At 44.9% G+C, this 22,092-nt stretch overlaps 1 protein-coding gene across 2 annotated transcripts in view; it reads right to left on the bottom strand.

Annotated features, from left to right (window-relative positions):
- The window catches only part of APC2 (APC regulator of WNT signaling pathway 2), a 95,685-nt gene that overhangs the window by 32,536 nt on the left and 41,057 nt on the right, over positions 1-22,092 (bottom strand). The window contains exons 7-9 of one of the 2 annotated variants that reach the window (XM_033956760.1): positions 15,512-15,625; positions 11,278-11,355; positions 6,014-6,106 (exon numbers count right to left, since the gene is read on the bottom strand). In XM_033956760.1, coding sequence (XP_033812651.1) covers positions 6,014-6,106; positions 11,278-11,355; positions 15,512-15,625 — 285 coding nt within the window. Of the gene's footprint in view, positions 1-6,013; positions 6,107-11,277; positions 11,356-15,511; positions 15,626-22,092 lie in introns of those variants that run through there. The other variant, XM_033956761.1, reaches the window with a different exon arrangement.

Here is a 22,092-nt window from a genome sequence, read left to right as displayed (position 1 = left end):
TTGTAGGTCTTCACATTCTTCCATGGTTCTAACCCTGCTGCAGAGTTTGGTGTCATCCGCAAATTTTATAACTTCACACTTCGTCCCTGCTTCTAGGTCGTTTATGAATACATTGAACAACAGCGGTCCGAGCACCGACCCCTGGGGAACACCGCTCGTGACCTTCCGCCAGTCCGAGTAGTGTCCCTTCACTCCGACCCGTTGCTTTCTGTCTGCCAACCAGTGTTTAATCCATCTGTGTACGTCCCCTTCCACCCCGTGGCTCCACAGCTTCCTAAGAAGCCGCTCATGGGGCACCGTGTCAAAGGCCTTTTGGAAGTCAAGATAGATGATGTCTATGGGTTCTCCTTTGTCCATCTGGCTGTTTATCCCTTCAAAAAAGTGCAGTAGGTTCGTTTGGCACAATCTTCCCTTGCAGAAGCCGTGCTGGCTCACTTTTAGTTGTCCATTTTTTTCTATGTGTTTGCAGATGGTGTCCTTTATTAGTGCCTCCATCATCTTGCCTGGGACTGAAGTCAGGCTTACTGGCCTGTAGTTCCCCGGGTCACCCCTCGATCCCTTTTTAAAGATAGGTGTGATATTTGCTATTTTCCAGTCCTCCGGGATCTCCCCAGTTTTCAAGGACAAGTTGCAAATTTGTCGGAGAGTTTCCGCTATTTCGTTCCTTAGCTCTTTTAGAACCCTTGGGTGGATTCCGTCCGGGCCCGGTGATTTGTCGCTTTTTAGTCTGTCTATCTGTTTGAGGACCTCCTCATGGCTTATCTCTATATGCACCAGTTTTTCCTCTTGATCTCCACTTATGATTGTCAGCCTAGAGGCCTCTGGGAGATTATATCAATCTAACTCTGGCATGGGAATGCAGATAGACTCTGTGTGCAGGGAAACTGTTTTAATGCCCTGATTGCCCTGATTGAATCATGGCTAGCTAAAAGGTGTTAATGCCTGATTAAGAGGGTGCTTAGGATAATGGTGCACAGATCAAGCCAGAGACTTAATCCCATCAGGTTTCTCACCCTCCTTTGTCTATTAAATTGACCATTGTCTCAAACAGTTTGCAAGTTCTAAACAGAAAGATACTGGGAGATACAATATTTTCTCTATTCAGAATAAGATTCCAAGGTATAAAAGCCTGCTCTCTGCAACACACATACAGCTCTCTTTTTCTATCAAGCTAGACCTCTCTCTCTTTCTATCTAACTACCTCTTGGCTCTTTGCTTGGCACTCTGGTTCTGTCTTGGCTCTCCCTCTCTCTGTCTATCCTGCCCTTTATCTATGAAACACGAAGCTTCCTAGAACTGCAACCTTCTATGTCCCTCTCTGCCTCTGACCTCTGTAAGGCAGTGAGACTGCTTGTTCTCTGCTTAAGTGTAATGCTCTCTGCTTAATTGTAATGCTTATAAATATTACTTTTCTGTAAGACTATTTCTATAATATATTCTTTATGCAATCATCTCTGGTTGTGTCTATTATTCTACTTCCTGGTGAGTCATCTGTGAGGGAACTGAACCTGGGACTGGCGTTTGTCAGTACGCCTTTCACTTAACCCCTACCACCTAATATTGTGGGGACCACTTTCAAACTGACAATGATCTCTTCTGGTTCTGGTACATTCGATGTGTCCTCGCTCGTGAAGACCGACGAGAAGAACTTGTTTAACCTGTCGGCTACCTCTTTTTCCTCTTTTACCACCCCCTTTCTGTCTCCATCATCCAACGGTCCAACTTCCTCCCTCGCCGGTTGTTTCCCCTTGACGTATCTGAAGAACGATTTGAAGTCTCTGGATTTCTCAGCCAGCTTCTCCTCGTATTCTCTCTTTGCTTTCCTAACCACTCGGTGACATTCTTTCTGGTAATTTTTGTGTTCTTTCCGGTTTTCCTCGGTTTGGTCCTTTTTCCATTTTCGGAACGATTTTCTTTTATCTCCTATCGCCCTCTTTACTTCTGTCGTTATCCATACCGGGACTGTCCAATCTGCACCCACCGGTCAGACCACCACCGCCCGGATGGGACCTCAACTTGGTGCCGCATCTTCTCACCTCGACCCCTTCAAACCTTTGGGGGAGGCAGATCCCATATTCCTGGCTGGGAAAACTCTGACCATCGTGTCTACCGACACACTCCCTCATGAGAACAGGGTGGTACCCAGAACCCACCCCCGATTCTTGCCGAAGGCGGCTTCAGCGTGCCTCCCAGCACTCTACATCTCCCCACAGGGAGGCACACTGCCACCTCAGCAACACCTCCTGGACTGTGTGCGGGCCCTGACTATGCAGCAGATTAGACAAGCATCAATTGTTCGTCTCCTACGACCAAAACAGACCAGGACTTCCGGCCACCAAACGCAGGCGCGCGAGCTGGATATAAGAGTGCATCCCCTTCACCTATAGAAAAGCGCAGCATCAACCGCAGGTGGGAGCCAACGCCCACCAGCGCAGAACCATAGCCAACACAACGGCACATCTGCACCACACACCAATAGGGGACATCTGCGATGCAGCCACTTGGTCCTCCATGCACACCTTCACCAAGCACAGGTTCCCTCCCGGGAGGGACAGCAACCACTAGCACAGCCTTGACAAACACTGATCAAGTAGGGTGTTATAAATATCGACAAACACTGTTCAAGTAGGGTGTTATAGATATTGATAAAGTAGGTCTTCCAGCACTCCTTCCTAGACTGAATAGGCAAGTATGAATTCTCACATGCAAGTACAATTTTTCACTGTTGACCAGTTGGTTTCTCACTGTTCATTGATTGTCATTGACCAATTTCACTGTTCTGTGAGTTAAGTAGGTCTTCCAGCAATCCTGTCTAGTCTGAATGTGGAATAGGCAAGTATGAATTCTCATATGCAAGTACGAATTGTCACTATTGACCAGTTATGAATTGTCACCATTGACCAGTTGGTTTTCTCACTGTTCATTGATTGTCATTGACCAGTTTTCGCCGTTCTGTGAGTTAAGTAGGTCTTCCAGCACTCCTGTCTAGTCTGAATGTGGAATAGGCAAGTATGAATTCTCATATGCAAGTACGAATTGTCACTGTTGACCAGTTAAGAATTGTCACTGTTGACCAGTTGGTTTTCTCACTGTTCATTGATTGTCATTGACCAGTTTCGCTGTTCTGTGAGTTAAGTAGGTCTTCCAGCACTCCTGTCTAGACTGAATGTGGAATAGGCAAGTATGAATTCTCACATGCAAGTACGAATTGTCACTTTTGACCAGTTGGTTTCTCACTGTTCATTGATTGTCATTGACCAGTTCACTGTTCTGTGAGTATTATTGCTCAGTTAACACAGCACTTTATCTAAAACCTTGTTTCCACAACTTTACCTGCTTTGCCTGATTACCCTGCCCGGCTCGGCCTCCACAGCCAGGCGAGGAATGCACAAAGCGCTAAGGCGCAGGTCCAGTCGGTCCATCCCTCGGCTAGGGAGTCACCCATATGTGGCTGACTCATCCTGCTTGTCCTAGGAGAAAGTGTAGTTACTTACCTGTAACGTAGGTTCTCCGTGGACAGCAGGATAGTCAGCCACACAACTCACCCGCCTCCCCATACGGCCGACCCGGCCACAGCTAGGAACATCCTGGGGATTAGGGGGAAGCAGGGGGAAATGGGTAGGGCTCGGGCATGCCCAGTGGGGCCCGGGCACTGCACATTCTCAGAGAAAAAAAAAAAAATAAAAATCTCTCTGAGCTATTGGAGAGCTTATCCGCAAATTGGGAGGTGTTGGGACAACACCCATATGTGGCTGACTATCCTGCTGTCCACGGAGAACCTACGTTACAGGTAAGTAACTACACTTTTCCTCTCCATCCCTCCCTGCTCAACAGACCTTAGCTAGTGGGGATCCCCAAACCTTGCCAGTTGAAGACATCCAGTGCCCGCCATAACCTCTATCGGAACACTGTGGCATGCGCAAGAACTGCACAACAGAACAAAATCAAGAAAAAACTTACCTTATTATAGGAACAAAAGAACAATAAAAAAAGGCAAGAAAGATGTCCAATCCACCAAACAACAACTTTATTCTGTTTTTGCGCAAGAACTGAACATACAAGGGTTAAGCCCTGCCACTGACTGCTGCCATTTTATGATGGGTGTTCAAGTGGGCTGCAGATATCGTCAGCTTGTGGAGCTTGGGAATCTCTACCAGTTACACCAAGGGTGGGCCTGAGCCCAAAGTGGACAGGGTCAGACCACTAATGGCTATGATCCCCAGGTGTAAGGAAGTTCCAGAGGTTGCTCACTCTCTTGCAAGAGCAGCACCATTACACTTAGGTCAATATTTTTTAAAAGTTTAATATTAATTGTTGTAAAATGGAATATTCTTGTGTGCCAGTATAAATCATTTGGCTTCTTTTTATTTGGCTTTGTGCTCTTTCCTTGACATTTATATCATTTCAAGTTTTTATTTTTTTTTAATTTTCCAAACGTTTACCGAGAATATGCAAAATACATACAAGCCAAAAGAATTCACAAAGCATCATATGTCCATCCCAACAAAAACAGCCCCCCCAACCCAATCCCCTCCCAACTCCCCACAGTCTTGCACCTAATACAAATTATACCTCTAACACCCTAACAACAAAAGCAAAATTCACCCTTGTTGGTCTTTCCATTCCACATAAACATCCCACACCTTACTATATGCAGGTAAAGTAGCATATCGAATTGCCATTAATTTACACATGAACTGTAGATAGTCCAGTTTAGCAAAAAGAAAAGAGAGTCCCGGGCAATGGGGCAGTGCCACCCCCATCTGGGCAGCTGTAAAAATATAGGCCACCAAACGCTGCTCAGCCCTCATGTAGCCTGGCAGTAGTACATTCAGCAAACAACAGGCAGGTAGCAAAGGGCAATGTTTCTGCAGAACCTGCACCACCAATTGACCCACCTGGTGACAATAACGCTGAGGGATTTGGGCTCCCTCCTGCTGATCAGGGGGGGTTGCAGGAGGGGGGGTCGCAGGAGGGTGCGCCATGGGCAGGAGTGCTTGGGATCCTTCCTGCCCATATTTGAGGGATTTGAGAGGGTTCGGGGATTCACGCGTCGGCAGGAGGAGTTGGGCTCCTTCCTGCCGGTATTGTCAGGGTTTGGGGGGAGGAGGTGGATCGCGATCGCGGCAGGAGAGATGCCTCATCTCCCCTGCTGCGATCGCGATTCCCCCCCCAAAATTGCCACAATCGTTGTGGTGGGGGGTGGGCAGGTTGCTGGGGCTGCTGAGTTGAGTCAAAATGTATAAGTCAAAACATATAAGTTCCGACTGGGCAACCTGCTAAAGTTATACTTGCTGTAAGACTAAGTCTAGGTCTAAGTCGGCCCACCTCCCGCCCATCCCTCCTCTAAAAACGCCTCTTTTCGCTCTAGGCATTTAGAGGCTGGGTAAAGGTCTAAGCTGGTTTTAGATACAACTAAAACCAGCTTTGATTATCGTTACTTGGATGATCTGGCTTTTTGATCGTCCAAGTACCGATTTAGGCCACTTTTTGAACGTTTGGGTTGTTTTTTATTATTATGAGTCCCATAGACTAAATTGGCATAAAGGAGACAGAAGGATTAGTGGAGAAATATAATTTGTTAAAGGAAAGAAAGCCATAAAAGGGTCAGCACATGAGGAAGGGGTATGCTCTTCTTTCGTATTGTGGACTAGCGGTTACTGATCGTTTAAAAAGGAAAGTTGGGTTGGGTTGTATATGTGACGTGTTCACCAATAAAAATTGTTTAAACCTAAATAGTGGAAGTCATTGTATTGAGATATTTTATCAGAGATAAGAACCGCTCTTTCTAATAAAACCATCATTTTCCCTCATTGCTTTCCAAATTTTACTTTAAAAAATAGTTTTAAATACATGTGGATATGGAATAACATTCCAATATGGTGTTAGTTCATGATTTTTGCAAAACACAGGGATTGGGATATAAGCTCTTCCTTCTCACATTGTCACAGTTTTACACCTTCCTTCCCCTACATCTCCTTCCTGTTTCCTGCTCTCTCCCCCATCTACATACCTTGCTTTGTGCTGCTCCTGTTTCCTCTTCATCATGAGTAGAGCTTTCCGGACCTGCATCACTCTCTGGACTTTCCTGTGTCTCCTGTACTGACTGAAACAGAAGAGAAATTGACACAATCCATTTCTGCTGTGTAATCATCAGTACAGTGTTCCCATGTTGTTCCAGCACACCATATTCATACAGTTTCCATGGGAAGAAATGGTTACTCTGAGCCCTGCTCTCTCCCACACCTTCTAACACACGCACTCCCCCCAACACATCCTGTGCCATCCCCTTTCCAGATATAACAGTCACTCTGAGACCTGCTCTTCCCCACACAAGTTACTAGTTTATTTTACTTAATATACTGCTATCAAGTCCAAGCTCATTCAGTGGTGTACAAATCAAAACAAATAAACTACCTCCCCCCCCAAAAAAAAAATAAAAGAACAGATGTTCCCAAAACATCCACCTCAAAACATACAAACCCTAAGATGATAGTAAATACTTTTAAAAAATCTTTTATCTTTCACAGTAATCCCCTCACTATTTAAAAAACTTTTTTTTTTAAGTATTCTCTGTCTTCCACACTATATCATGTTTCTATTCAACTCCAAAAGACAACTGGAAAAAAAGGGCCTATAGACACTTTCTAAAGCAAACTATAGACAATTCTTCTCTTAAATCCTGGGACAAACCATTCCACATAGTTGGGAGCCAAATAAAAAATGGCATATTGTGAGAACCAGTCAAGTATGTCTTCTTCACTGCTGAACCTGAAACAGAAAAGTCTGACTGAAATGGAATGCAATACACAAGATGAAGCATAGGATGTGATGAATTTGGCCAATATACCATGCACTCCACCCCAGTCCTGTGCCATACTTCTTCCAGATATAACAGACACTCTGAGTAGGGCTACCAGATGTCCGGGAAAGCCTGGACATGCCCTCTTTTTAGAGGACTGTCCAGGTACCTGGAGGGATTTCCAAAACCTGACAGGGAAAATTTGAGTCTTTTACTCTGCCTTCCTCTTAAACCCTCCTGACTTTCTTTCACCATTATTGAAACCTCTCTACTGGGGCTCCCTAAATATCCTGTTTCAATAGTATCCTTCAAGGATACCTCAAACTGAACCATCCGCTCCTGGGCAACTGTCGGCTTTCCCCCCGCATCTCAGTTTAAAAGCTGCTCTATCTCCTTTTTAAATGTTAGCACCAGCAGCCTGTTTCCATCCCGGTTAAGGTGGAGTCCATCCTTTTGGAACAAGCTCCCCCTTTCCCAGAAGGTTACTCAGTTCTTAACAAATCTAAATCCCTCATCCCTACACCCGTCTCAACCACGCATTGAGACTTTGGAGCTCTGCCTGACTCTTGGGTCCTTTTTTTTTTAAACATATGTTTATTAACAATGAAGCAACACATACAGTCAGATGGCAACAACGCCAGCGCATAAAAGCAGATATCAGATGACATATAGAAAGAACAGGCATAGGCAAACAAACCATAAACATTAGGAGGTCTGAAGTAATCCATTAACAAGAATCACAGGAAAAATCCCCACCCGAAGTCTGTGCAAACTCCACCTATTTTCTTGCGCCCACAAACACCAACAAAGGAGACATTCCCCAAGCCCAACTCAAAACTCCATGCACACCAAGCACACTCAGAGCAGCAACAATCACCCCCCATACACACTCACCCCCCCCCAAGCAAGCAAGCAACCCCCCTCCCCCCCACTCCTAGAGGGAAGAGCTGTCAAGTAGAAAAAAAAAAAGGAAAAATGCCTATAGAATGGAAGTAAAAGTAGCAGTGAAAGCAGAAGGTCACCCTATTGGGCATAGGACTCCCGAAAACCCCCAAAAGGGAACCGCTCCCCGAGACTAGAAACCCAGGACTGTCGATCATGGGAGCACTGGCTCCGGAGCAGAGACCGAGCGCAACAAGCTCTCCCACAGAGCCACATAATATCTTTTATCATAGTTGGAGGAGCCCACATACCAGTGACGTTCAAAGGTGGCCATTTCCCGCAATTTGGCATGCCACAGCGCAATGACAGGGGGGGCCTCAGAAATCCAGCTAGAAAGAATTGTTTTCTTAACCACTAGAAAGACATTATAGATGAAGCGCCGCTGGGGGGCTGACAAACCCTGTGCAAGAAGCGGCTCCTGCAACCCCAGTAGTAAGACCCCATAGTCCCACTCCACCGACCGTTGAAGGATAGCCTCCAGCATGGGCAGCACCTCCCTCCAGAGGGTAATTTTAGAGCAGTCCAAAAAAGAGTGGAGGTACGTGCCCGGCTGACATTTGCATTTAACACAAGTGGCATCTTCCCAGAGTCCCAAGCTGGCTCCCCGCTGTCGCGTTAAGTAATAGCGGTGCAGGAGTTTAAATTGAGTGTCCTGGTACTCAACCGATTTACTGAAAGTATAAAGGGTGGTAAAACATTCCTGAAACTGATGCTCATCAATAGATACACCCAAATCAAACAGTGTGCAATCCTCACTCAGCAGGATAAACCATTCAAAACAGAACAGACCAACTTGTGACGTTCTTCAATTTTCTTTATTCAAAAACTTTTCTTTTTTCTTATCATTCTTGCTCCAATGCTCAAATGCCCGACGGGACCCGTTTCGCCAAACTGGCTTTATCAAGGGTTCCAGCAAGGAGCACTTAATTTGGCTTCCTCTTGCAGCCGAGGCAGGAGCAATGTCGGCGCCTCCACCAATGCCAGGCCTGCCGTAATGGCCACATAGATTGCAGCTGAACTCTATACCGGTGAGAGGGGTCGGATTGTGAATGGAGCAAATTCATAAACTGAAAAGGGTGAGTCCATCCCTCCACCCATCCCGGCGAAGAGTATCGTTCACATCCCGAGTGCCCTTCATGTATCCAACGCATGAGCGCGGCCACATTGTAGAGACGAATGTCAGGGACATTCAGCCCTCCATCAGACTTATCCAACATCAGTTTCGCCATACTAATTTGCGGAGCCCTGGAGCACCAAATAAACTTGGAGATAATCGACTTGAATTTGAGTTCTTCTCTACGACGCAACCAAATTGGCATGGTCTGCAACGGGTATAACAGTTTCGGAAGCATGACCATTTTGACTAATGCTATCCTGCCCATCAGGCCCAACGGCAAGTCCTTCCAACGCTGACAAAGCTTGCCTATCTCCTCCAAAGGCCGCAAAACATTCTCCGCATAGAGAACGGAAGACTGTGTGCTTAAGAAAATACCCAGGTACCGCATAGGCGCTACCTTGGGCGGAATGGCCAAGAGCGCGTGCCACGGCTCCGGTGGGCCCCTAGACAGCAGTAAAAGTTCTGACTTAGAGCAGTTAACCTGAAGTCCAGATAGCAACCCAAAAGCCCTCACCACTGCAAGAGCCCTATCAAGATGAATGGGAGCCTGATCCAAATACAAAAGGATATCGTCCGCGAACAAGCTGATTTTACATTCGTGGCCCCCCACTCTCACCCCTCGGATATGGTCACTGACTCTTGGGTCCTGTGCGTGAAACCGGGAGCATTTCTGAAAATGCAACCCTGGAAGATCTGGATTTCAGCTTTCTACCCAAGAGCCTAAATTTGGCTTCCAGAACCTCCCTCCCACATTTTCCTATGTTATTGGTACCTACATGTACCAGGACAGCTGGCTCCTCCCCAGCACTATCTAAAATCCTATCTAAGTGATATGTGAGGTCCGCCACCTTCGCACCAGGCAGGCAAGTGACCAGTGATCCTCACGCCCACCAGCCACCCAGCTATCTACATGCCTAATGATCGAATCACCAACTACAACAGCTGTCCTAACTCTTCCCTCCTGGACAAAAGCCTCTAGAGACACATCCTCAGTACAAGAGGATATTGCTTCCCCTGGTGGGCAGGTCCTAGCTACAAGATTATTTCCTACTTCACAAGGGTGATGCTCTCCTTCTAGGAGACCTCTCTCCTCCAAGGCAACACAAGGGCTATCAGACTGGAGATGGGATTTCTCTACAACATCCCTGCAGCTTTCCTTATCTGTTTCTCTGTCTCCCTCAGCTCCTCCAAGTCTGCTGCTCTAGTCACAACTCCTCCCCCTTACCTCAACATAGATGAGCTGGAGGGACGTGGTCACCTCCTCCCAGCTGCTGCATCATCTAAAATGGTCCTTCCCTCCCCAGGAGGGGGGCAGCGGAGATGGAGAGGGAGGTCAATTGAAAGCGGGGGAGAGTGGGCATCTCTCAAGCTGTGTGGGGGGGGGGTTGGGTCATGGTAGGGTGGTCGCATCGGGATTTTTAGTGCAGCAGGAGAGAGTGGCCATCTCTCCTGCTGAAGGGGGTGTGTTCAGGTCACAGCGGGGTGGTCGTGTTGGGATTTTTAGTGCAGCAGGAGAGAGTGGGCATTTCTCCTGCTGTGGAAGGGGGGCGGTCGGATCGCAGCAGAGTGGTCCCGGCGGGGATTTTAGTGCAGCAGGAGAGAGTGCGCATCTCTCTTGGTGCGGAGGGGGGAGAAGTGTTGCCACTGCCATTCCGGGGAGAGGGGGTTGTGTATGCTGCCACCGCTGCAGGGAAAGGGTATTGTGATGCAGCGGAGAGAATGGGCATCTCTCCTGCTGCATCACAATTTCTAGCAGTCTCTGACACTGACCAACACCCCTGGACCAGTCGCTTTTTTTAATTTCCAAAAGCCGATGCTGCTTTTTGAAAATGGCTCAGCATTTTTTAAGAATCTACCGGAGGGCTCATTTCAATGTTGAAGAGCCCATTTGCATGTCAGTGTTGGAGACTGCTAGAAATCTTGCTAAAGACGGAGATAATCCCTTTTGATAATCTGCCGCTAAACTGTGTACAGGCTAAGCCGCTGGAAAACAGTTTAGCGACGGCGTTAAACTTTTGAGAATCTTGCCCTTAGTGTTTGATTCTTAGCAGGTAATGAAATATAAAGAGTTCTCCTGTTGTCCTAATTAGAATAATTGACAATAAATTAAAACTATAAGTAAAGAAATGAGCTAGGAGTGGGCAGGAGAGGGGAGGGAGGTGGGTGGGGGAGTCAGGAGCTGTTGAGAGCTAGGGCAGAGCTCCTGGGCGCTAGGGCGGAGCTCCTGGGCACCCCCAAACAAAGTAGCGCTCCTCTGCCTATGCTCTACCTAACCCCAAGCCACTCTGAGTCTTGCTCATTCGGTAGTGAGTGTGTGGTTGCATCTATTTAAATATGTGTACACACTTAAATTCAAATAAAATCAAATAGCAAACAGAGGTCCTGCTTCCCAGAGGCTGCTGTCCTTGCTGCATACCTGGGTCTCTACTTGCTGCACCTTCTCCTGAACATCCACCAACTCTGACTCAATCTGTTCCAGCCTCGATGCCCGGATCTGTAGGAATTTAAAGAATTCATCCTGGGTCAGAGTTTACAAGTGCCTCAGTGAGACAGTTTAACCCTGCTGTGATTGCCAAGTAATGAGCACTTCCAGGACAAGAGCTTCACAGGTTTCTATCTCTGACCCATTTACTTGGATGGCTCTGTTTCACAGGGCAACAGAGAGCAAGATTCCAGGAAAAAAAACAACACCCCAATCTGTGCAAGGTCAGAAAAGAATCTCTGGCAACACAGGTAGGATCAGGGATGAACAGTGGCTTAGTGCTCTTCTCTGATGTGTTCACCCATGCTGCTAAAATACAAAAAAGCTGCCTTAACTAATATGAGTAAAAAATATTATATTTAGGAATATGAAGCACAGAGCTGGGATTTTTTATTTAGAACAAAGGAACTACTTTTTTGGCCACTTTAATGAGCAGGTTCAGAAAAGGTGTTACATAGAACCATGAGCTTTATTGGCTAGCAAGACACATAGGGCCAGATTCAGTAAATGGTCCCCAAAATTAAGCACAGGAAAGATCCGAGATAAACTCATAGAGGGGCATAATCAAAACTTACGTCTAAGTCCAATTTGGATGTATGGTGTTAGATGCTCAAAGTTGGCAGTGGAAAAATGCCTATTTTCAAAAAATACATCTAGAATATATATATTTTTTAAAATCGTCTATCGGAATGTCCCAAACACCCAGAACAAGACCATTTGGAAGTGGGAGGGGCCAATCTTGTAATGGACTGGCCACCCAGACATGGTAACAGAGCAGTGGGGCACCTTACAGGGCACTGCTGTGACCTTCATAAAAAGGGTGCCAGATAAACATCTCACCTGAGCCCACAAAAAAAAACCCAAACCACTATACCCATCTGTCTACAACCCCAATAGCCCTTATGGCTGCAGGTGGCACCTATATGGCAGTAGAGTAGGGTTTTGGAGGAGTTTGGTGGGTTCACATGTTTCACCATAAATGTAGTGGTTAGAGTGGCAGCTCTACTAGGCTACTAGGCTTTCCTATACCAGGTGCTGATGTTCTGGAGACAGATATGCACTTTTTTTATTCTGATCTTTAGGGGGGTGAGGGGTCAGTGAACATTGGGGAAGTATGTGGGGGTCTCTACTTTGTCTTTGCAGTGGTTATTTGGTCATTTTGGATACCTTTTTGGCACATATACCTGTTTTCACATCGTCTAACTCACAATGTTTAAGTTTCATCCAGGATGTCTATTAAAACATTTGATTATCCCTACAGGACAACTAAGTCTAGGTCATCCCCCATCCTGCCCCCATCCCACCCTAACCACTCCTCCAGATACGCCCCTTTCAGCACTGGGCGCTTAGTGGCATTCAGAGGCATAAAATGTCCCACGGCACATCCAGAAAGTTGGTTTGATTATCGGCATTTGGACGACCTGTCTTTTAGGTTGTCCAAGTACCGATTTGGGTGGGTTTTTAGACATGTTTAAGTTTTCATTATGAGCCCCATATTCTATAATGGGGGTGCTCTATGCCAAGTGTCAATTCCTGTGCCCAACTTTGGACATAAGGACTTACTAAAGTCATTCAATCCTGGAGCAAAACTACACACTATAACTTGATATTTTAATACAATTTTACTTATCATTTCTTCTAGAAAAAAAACATTTTAAGTGCCCAGAAAACAGCTACCTACTCAGTAACTTGTGCGTGTGGGTTTTTTTTCCAACAAATGTGAAATACACCCCTTTCGATCATTGCACTCTTATCTTCTTTCTTTTGCAAAATATTTAAAATACATTCTCAAAAAAAAAAATGGCAAAAAAGTGCAGTTATCTGTGTTTCCAAAATAATCCTTGCTTCCAATAATAATAATAATTTATTTCTTATATACCGCCAAAGCCGTAGAAGTTCGAGGCGGTTTACAATAAAGAAGGCTGGACAAACAGCGAAAATTGGTACAATCAGCGAAAGAAGATACAATTGAGAGGGCTGGACAATCAGCACGTATCAATAATAATAAAACCCTAGCCGCGCATGCGCACTCTGAACTGCGTGCTTCCATGATCTGTAGGTCTGTGGCCGCAGGAGTGATAGTGATAGCGGCCGGCAGAGAATCTGTACGCGTCCAATTCAAGTTTCAAATTTACTATACCGCCACTCGAACCTTCTTCAACGGTATCATTATCCAGCGCAATAACATTTTTTTAAAAAAGGTTCCCTTCTCCATTTAAAAATTCCCAACTAGGATCCCCGTTTCACCTTACTCAGCTTCATCAGGGGAAAACAGGGATTTGAATCATGATATTGCGATTTATCAAATTTTTAAATTAAACTTGAAACTTGTTTTCCCCTAATGAAGGAGCTGAGTAAGGAGAAACCGGGATCCTAGTCGGGAATTTTTAAATGGAGAAGGGAACCTTTTTTAAAAAAAAGTTATTGGTGAAAGCACCTCTGGAGGACACTGCGCTGGATAATGATACCGTTGAAGAAGAACTGGACTGGAAGCGAAGACTATTTTGGAAACACAGATAACTGCACTTTTTTTGCCAACATTTTTTTTGAGACTGTATTTTAAATATTTTGCAAAACAGAGAAAATAAGAGTGCAATGAACAAAAGGGGTGTATTTCACATTTGTTGGAATAAAAAAAAACACATGCACAAGTTACTGAGCAGGTAGCTGTTTTCTGAGCACTTAAAATGTTTTTTTCTAGAAGAAATGATAAGTAAAATTGTATTGAAATATTAAGTTATAGTGTGTAGTTTTTCTCCAGGATTGAATGACTTTAGAATTATACAACCTTAGGGCTCCTTTTACTAAGGTGCGCTAGCGTTTTTAGCGCATGCACAAATTTACTGCGCGCTAAACTGCGCAGTACGCTTCTAGAATAACGCCAGCTCAATACTGGCATTAAGGTCTGGTGCACGTGGCAATTTAGCGTGCTTTAAGGCCCTAATGCACCTTAGTAAAAGGAGCCCTTAGACTGTGCGTTAATATTACTCCCATTTTTGATACATAATCTAATCTAATACAAAACTTATCACACAATACCAAAAAGGTTCAAGGCAATTTACACTCAAAGAGGCCGTAACATCTACGGGAAAATACAAAAGCAATCAATAATTAAAACGTCATCATAACATGAATATTACAAGTAATATAAAAAAGTTTTCAAATTTTTATGACACCTTAATTAATCTGATGCAAATCATGGCAAGTAAATTGGGCTCACAACCAGGATTTTTATAACACTGTGCCTAAATTTTGGAATGCCCTTGACCCACTCATGCCCCTCCCATGGCTAGGCACCCTTTTGGGTTCTGCATGAGACAGGTTTGGGTGTGCAGATCCAAGTTTCCAAGTTTTATTAAAATTTGTTATCTCGCTTATCAAATTTATAAGCGGTTTTACATGTAAGTCCAAATTAGTGCCAATTGAAGCTAATAATTGATTATTAACAGCTCATTAACAATTAGTTAGCACACAGGTCTCATGATCGTGCCCAAATTTGGGTGACATTTACAGAATTTGGAGGATGCTGATCAGATTGACTGTAAGGACAGGTGTTTTGCCAAAGAAGAACTCTGCTCAGTGCTAATTTCTGCCAGATCACTGACTTGGGAACCTTCCTGAATGTTTCCTTTCCCCCACTACAGCTGGAGTCTCACCAGACCAGCCAGTGGCCCCCATTACTAAGTCAGCAGTCCTAAACGAGTTAAAGTTACTAGAATCTAACACTTTCTGTTGTTTTATTAGGTATTGAAGTCTTCTCAGGTTTTACTTAAAAAAAGAGAGAAAAAAAAAAAGAAAGAAATATTTTGGATATAACAACTCTAGAAAAGAGCAAGACATCTCTGTGCCATTGATTGTTGTCATTCAAAATACTGAGGAACTAAGATGCATGGTGCCCTTAGGCTGAAAATGCAGCTTTTGTTCTCTATCTCCATCTGCTGGTTGGCAGGCATATAATCCATAGGTTCTGAACTTGTTTGGTGGAACTAAGGAAAGAAAATTAGCATGTAAAATCTAATTTCGCCTGATTATGCATCTGATAAACAGTCATAATCTGTTATTAAATTACATGGGATCTGGCCCCCAAACCAAACACTGAATCCAGCTTCCCGAATGAGCCTGAGAGAGAGGCATGAAACTTTCCATGAATCCAGATTCTATGATGTACCTGAGCCCTTTGCACCATTTCATCTGTAGTCCCAAACCTTTCCTCCAACAGAGAGTGGATGTGCTGAGCTTCAAATTCCAATTGCTGCTGGATCAAATCCATCTGCAGAGAGAACTGAGACCAGGGAATGAATGTCAGAAAAGTGAAATCTCAGGAGCAGACAGCAGGTGGCAATTATCCTCACACACATACTGCAACTTTATCATGACTCTTTACTGCTTCGTCCAATCAATCAGTGATATCATCAATCAAATCTTTGTGATATCGTAATCACTTTGATCTGAAGGCTGATATCTAAAAACAGTAATGTGCTCTAAAGCAGGCACCAGCTTCATAACTCCTTTGCATTTAGTATTATAGAAACATTACAGCAGATAAAGGCCTAATGGCCCATCCAGTCTTCCCTTCCCTACCATCCATTATCTTATCTTCTCTCTAAGAGATCCCACATGCCTGTCCCATGCTATTTTGAATTCAGATACAGTCTTCATCCCCATCACCTTCACCAGGAGACCATTTAATGTGTCTATCACCCTTTCTATTAAGAAATATTTTCTTGCTTTAGTCCTAAGCTTATCACCTCTTAACTTCCCCTGTCTTCCGGAATTTTTCTTCATTTGAAAAAGACTCATCTCCTGTACATTAATGCCACTGAAATATGTAATGGTCCAGATAATGTATACATTTCTGAAGGGGGGAAATTTAACAAAATTTCCACATGAAAAGCATGTTTTTATGCAGTAAAGGGCTCTTATAAAACTGCAGAACTAAATGCATGCATAGAAATACAAATACTTTCAAGACTGCACATTCCTGGGGAATGTGTTGAGAAGTATCTTCTGTATTCTATATATGGCGGCCAAATTTGGGCACTCTGCCAAGATGTATATGCATCCTAACTGGCTAATGAGCCGTTAATGAGCAATAATTGGACACTTAACAACCAATTATTGACTGCCTGCACACTATTCTATAATGCCGGAAGCCCATAGCTCATAGCATGTAACTCAAAAGGGGGTGTGGCCATGAGTGGGGAATGGGCATGTCAGGTACCTTCCAAAAAGTTGTTACTGAATAATAAGTCAGTGCTCCCTACTTGGGCGCCAGCATTTACACCAGGTTTTAGCAGGTGTAAGTCTGGTGCCCAAACTTAGAGTGAAGGAAGGTGCTAAGTGCACTTTTATAAAGAGTGTATGCCTTTTATAGTTTCATAGTTTATTTAAGTTTTGATTAAACGCTTATCCAAAAGTACAAAGCGTTGTACAAAATATTAAAAATAACTGGGAGACAAACATTTTAAAATTTTTTTTTTTAAATAATCTTTATTCATTTTAAAATAATTTCAATAAGTGAAGAATAATAAATAAAACATTTACACTATAGACATCACTTAAAATATTACAAGATTCTTACAGACCAATAACCCTCCCACCCAAATTATTCTTTATCATTCAAGAATCTATAGATCTATCATAATTCCGTAACATACACAACTAAATAGCTGGGAGACGAACGTAGCACCGATCTTTTCCAAAGTCCATTTTCAGGTGCCATTTATAGAATCCAGCCTTATGTGTGCATTTTATAAACTAAACTAAACCTTAAGCTTATATACCGCATCTTCTCTATAAGAATAGAGCTCGACATGGTTTACAGAAAATTTTAAAAAATACAATAGGGATAGGAATAATATAGAAGGAAATGAAGATCACAGTTTTGAAAAAGCCAAGTTTTCAGATGTTTACGGAATAATTGGAGAGAGCCCAGATCATGCAACTGTACAGGAAAATTATTCCAGAGCTCAGAAATTTGTAAAGAAGACACTTCCCTAGTTTTCCAGTATAGATGCAGTGGCGTACCTAGGGAGGGGCGGGGGGGGGCGGGCCGCCCCGGGTGCCAGCCCTAAGGGGGTGTTCCCGGCCTTGCCGTTCAGTCCCCCGCCACCCCCGAAGGACCGCTCGCCCCACTGACCTTCCTGCACCACCTGTGAAGCAGCCCGCAGCAGGATCGCGAAGTCAGCGTCAGCATCCCTGCGCTGCTTCCTGCGCCGCGATCCCGCCCCTCCGCTGACGTCAGAGGAGGGGCGGGACCGTGGCGCAGGAAGCAGCGAGGGATCGCTGACGCTGACTTCGCGATCCTGCTGCGGCTGCTTTATAGGTGGTGCGGGGAGGCCAGGGGGGCGAGCGGTCCTTCGGGGTGGGTCGGGGCATCAGGCCTTCAGGGTGGGGCGGGCGGGCAGGCAAGCAGGCTTTCAAGGGGGAGGGGGTGACAGGCAGGCAGGCAGGCCTTCAAGGGGGGACAGGCCTTCGGGGGGGGGTGCAGGCCTTCAAGGGGTGCAGGCCTTCAAAGGGGGCAGGCAGGCCTTCAGGGGGGTGCAGGCCTTCAGGGGGGGTGTAGGCCTTTGGGGGGGTGCAGACCTTCAAGGGGGTGCAGGCCTTCAAGGGGGGGAACAGGCCTTCAAGGGGGGAGAGGCAGGCAGGCCTTCAAGGGGGGGGGACAGGCCTACAAGGGGGGGGGGACAGGCCTACAAGGGGGGGACAGGCCTACAAGGGGGGGGGGACAGGCCTTCAAGGGGGGTGCAGGCCTTCAAGGGGGAGACAGGCCTTCAAGGGGGGGAAAGGCAGGCAGGCAGGCCTTAAAGGGGGGACAGGCCTACAAGGGGGTGGGACAGGCCTTCAAGGGGGGGACAGGCCTTCAAGGGGGGGACAGGCCTTCGGGGGGGTGCAGACCTTCAAGGGAGTGCAGGCCTTCGGGGGGGGGGACAGGCCTTCAAGGGGGGAAAGGCAGGCAGGCAGGCCTTCAAGGGGGGACAGGCCTACAAGGGGGGGGAGAAGCTACAAGGGGGTGGGACAGGCCTTCAAGTGGGGGACAGGCCTTCGGGGGGGTGCAGGCCTTCGGGGGGTGCAGACCTTCAAGGGGGGGACAGGCAGGCAGGCCTTCAAGGGGGGGACAGGCCTACAAGGGGAAGGGACAGGCCTTCAAGGGGGGTGCAGGCCTTCAAGGTGGGACAGGCAGACCTTTAAGGGGGGACAGGCCTTTGGGGGGGGGGGACCATGATTTAGAAGTACACGGAGGGAAGGGGATGTTCAAAGAGACATGCATATGCCAAACTTTGGGGGGGGGGGGAAGAAATAATGGGTCTGAAAATAGAGGAGAGGGAGAGAGATGATGGACCATGGGATTTAGGGAGGGAAGGAACAGAAAGGGAGAGAAATTGGACACAAGGGATGGTGTGGAGGAGGGATAGAGATACTGGATAGGAGGGTAATTAGGAAAAGAAAGGGAGAGATGGTGGACTCTGGGATGGTGGGGAAGGAGGGAGAGATGCCGGATGAAAGGGTATTTAAGAAAAGGTGGATCTGTGGAGGGAGATGAAAAAAAGGAAAGATACCAGACTTCCTGGGAAGGGAAGGGAAATGGAAAGGGAGGACAGAGTTGGCAGATGGATGGTTAGCATGCAGAAAGAAGGAGACCCTGGCAAGCAAGTTATCAGAAGAAAACCAGAGCCTTGGACCAACAAGATTTGAAATATAACCAGACAACAAAAGGTAGAAAAATTAATTTTATTTTCTGTTTTGTGATTATAACATGTCAGATTTGAAATGTGTATCCTGCCAGAGCTGGTGTTGGACTGCAAACATGAGCTAGGATTTAACAGAAAGAGGAAAAGTCCTTTTTGTTTCTTTATTTTATTTACACCACAGCGCCAGTGTGGTTAGGAGAAGCCAAAGGGGGTGAAAAAGCTATAAAACCCACCAGGAGTTTTGAAAAAAATCACCCAACTGGGCAGGAAAATCGAATTGAAAAACCAATTCAATAGGGCTGAATCGAATCAAAATTTTTTTTTCCTGTATCTGGCAGCATTAGTTTGCGCTACTGTCTTAGACTTTAGGACCTGGGATTGGGGAGAGATGGCATCCTCAGTACTTTATAATGCAAGTGAAACGAGGATTTGGTCAGACTTTTGAAGGGTCTGCAGAAAAAAAATATTGTATAGGCCAGGGACATGAGACAGCAGGAAATGGGAACTTTTCTTCCTTCTATTTTTGTGAATGGAAAGGCTGAGGATGTCAGAGAGGTCAGTTAAAATATGTGCTTTATAAGAAAATATAATAATGTGTTTTATAAAGTTTATAGCATAGCTGGCCTACCCAGTGAGGTGTTCCTAGTGGTGATGGTGGCAGCGTGTCAATGTGTTGAGAGGAAGAGGTGGTCTGGGAAATTCTGCTGAGCAAACTCCGGGCCCATTTCCACCCCCCAGTTAGTCCACTCCACTCAACTGATTCACACACTGAGTGGGTCTTTGGGTGTTGTTTTGGGATCTCTTCCAGTGGTTTATCTCCTTCTGGTCCAAGGAAGGAAACTTTGTTATCCTTAGCATTGACCTACAGAATATGTTTGTAACAGCGCTGCTTGTGTGGCATTAGGCTATGTAGTGATTGAAAGAAAAAAACAGACCTTTGCACATTTTTGCACTATATGGTGGGTGTATGAGGAGATTCACATTTCCTGCACAGCTAAGTCCATGTGAAGTTACCTTGTGCTGTATTTGACATCTAGCAAGGTCTCTGTTTGAAAGGAAAGATCTAAACTTAAAAATGAAGTGGCCAGAAGTTATGGTAAAAGCAGATAGTGTAGCTGGTTTTAAGAAAGATTTGGACAAATTCCTGGAGGAAAAGTCCATAATCTGTTATTAAGACATGGGGGAAGTGTCTGCTTGCCCTGGATCGGTAGCATGGAATGTTGCTACTCTTTGGGTTTTGACCAGGTATTAGTGTCCTGGATTGGCTACCATGAGAATGGGCTACTGGGCATGATGGACCATTGGTCTGACCCAGTTTGGCTATTCTTATGTTATGTTCTCATCTGTAGGGGCCTTTGTTTTCACTTCTTATTTTAATGTATTTTTTTTCTGGGAACTTATCAGTGTTTTTTATAATGGGAACAAAAATGGAAGAGAATTAATGTGTGTGGAATGGGGGGGTAACTAATTTCTTCAGCTAAATAATACAATCCACTTCAAACAGACATAGGAGAACTTGTGCACCATTCACACACCCTCCAACCAAAAACGTCAAAAGAAAAAAACTGTTCGACAACCTCCTAGCCATTCGAGCTGCAACACTCGACCCCCAACTCTACAACCAATTGATATCAACCACAGACTGCAAAACCTTCAAAAAGAAATAAAAACCCTTCTATTCAAAAAACACATAAAACCGAACTAACACAATCAGAACTGTCCCAAGCATCACCTGCAACTACTCCATATGTACTTCTCATGTCATGACAATTCAGACATAATTTATGTTATGTTATGTTTGGAATAATGGTTACATATATGAGGTTCAATAAAAGAAAATTTTCACTGCCTGTTTCTATTCTGACCATTTATTCCATTTCATGGTTATTGCAAAAAAAAAAAAAAAATTTTTTTACATGGGGGGGGGGGGGAGTGTCAAAAAATGATGGGCCCCGGGTGCCACATACCCTAGGTACGCCACTGTATAGATGACGCCTTTTTTGTGGCTGATGGCTGAAAATTTTATGGGCAACTAATGTGTTTAGGTGGTGATCCAGGCGTTGGGGATTGCACACAAGGTGTCATTTGCTATTGGCCCTTTTTCCTTCACAGTTTCAGTTTGTAAATCTTCCTATTTTGTTTGGTTGTTGAGTTGCTTTTCTATGATTCTACTGTCACCTGGCATTGACATGTCAATTTTAGTTTACTTCTCTATATAAAAATTTACTATACTGCCATTCCCAGTATTAAAAAACCTATCATGGTAGTTTATAAGGCAAAAATGCAATGATCATGGGATCATTGCATAAACATCTATGCACTAGGGAAAGGCAAAGAACAAATTACTATAAAAAAATCTAACCAACATTCACACAATATGAAAACAAATATTCAAAATTTAACACAACCATTACAAGCTAAGATATCACAAATATCAGAGAGTCTCAATTTATTCTTCTTTTTTTTTTTTTTTTTTACCACAGTTGCATCTGACATATTATGCGCCTGGTGCTTATCCGTTTGAATCCTAGAGCACTTAGCTTCTTCATTCTCAGCTACCTTCTCTTTGTTATGATCCTACCAGGATTTTCCAGCTGTTATACTGTATATCTTACAGATGTTCCAGTGAATATCGCCATAACCGTATTGTGCCTTTCCAAATAATCTGTCTGCACTATCTTCTTAGCAGCAAACGATCAAAGGGCACTTTTTACTAAGATGTGCCAACGATTAGTACAAGCTAAATGCTAAGAAGCCCATTTTATTCTTAATCCCCCTTTTACAAAACCGCAATAGCAGTTTCTAGTGCAGGGCAGCGCGCTGAATGTTCTGCACTGCTCCCGACATTCAGAGTTCCAATGAGCATCGGGAGCAGCGCAGAGCATCCAGCATGCTGGCCTGCACTAAAAACCGCTTGTATTGAAGAACTAAGGCCAGAACTGGGCAGACTTGCACGGTCTGTGTCTGTATATGGCCGTTTGGTGGAGGATGGGTTGGGGAGGGCTTCAATGGCTGGGAGGGTGTAGATGGACTGGAGTGAGCTTTGACGGAGACTTCA

The sequence above is a fragment of the Geotrypetes seraphini genome, chromosome 8, assembly GCF_902459505.1.
Source record: "Geotrypetes seraphini chromosome 8, aGeoSer1.1, whole genome shotgun sequence".
Taxonomy (NCBI): domain Eukaryota; kingdom Metazoa; phylum Chordata; class Amphibia; order Gymnophiona; family Dermophiidae; genus Geotrypetes; species Geotrypetes seraphini.
Note: the sequence above shows the minus strand (reverse complement) of the source record. Positions and strands in the feature narration are given on the sequence as shown.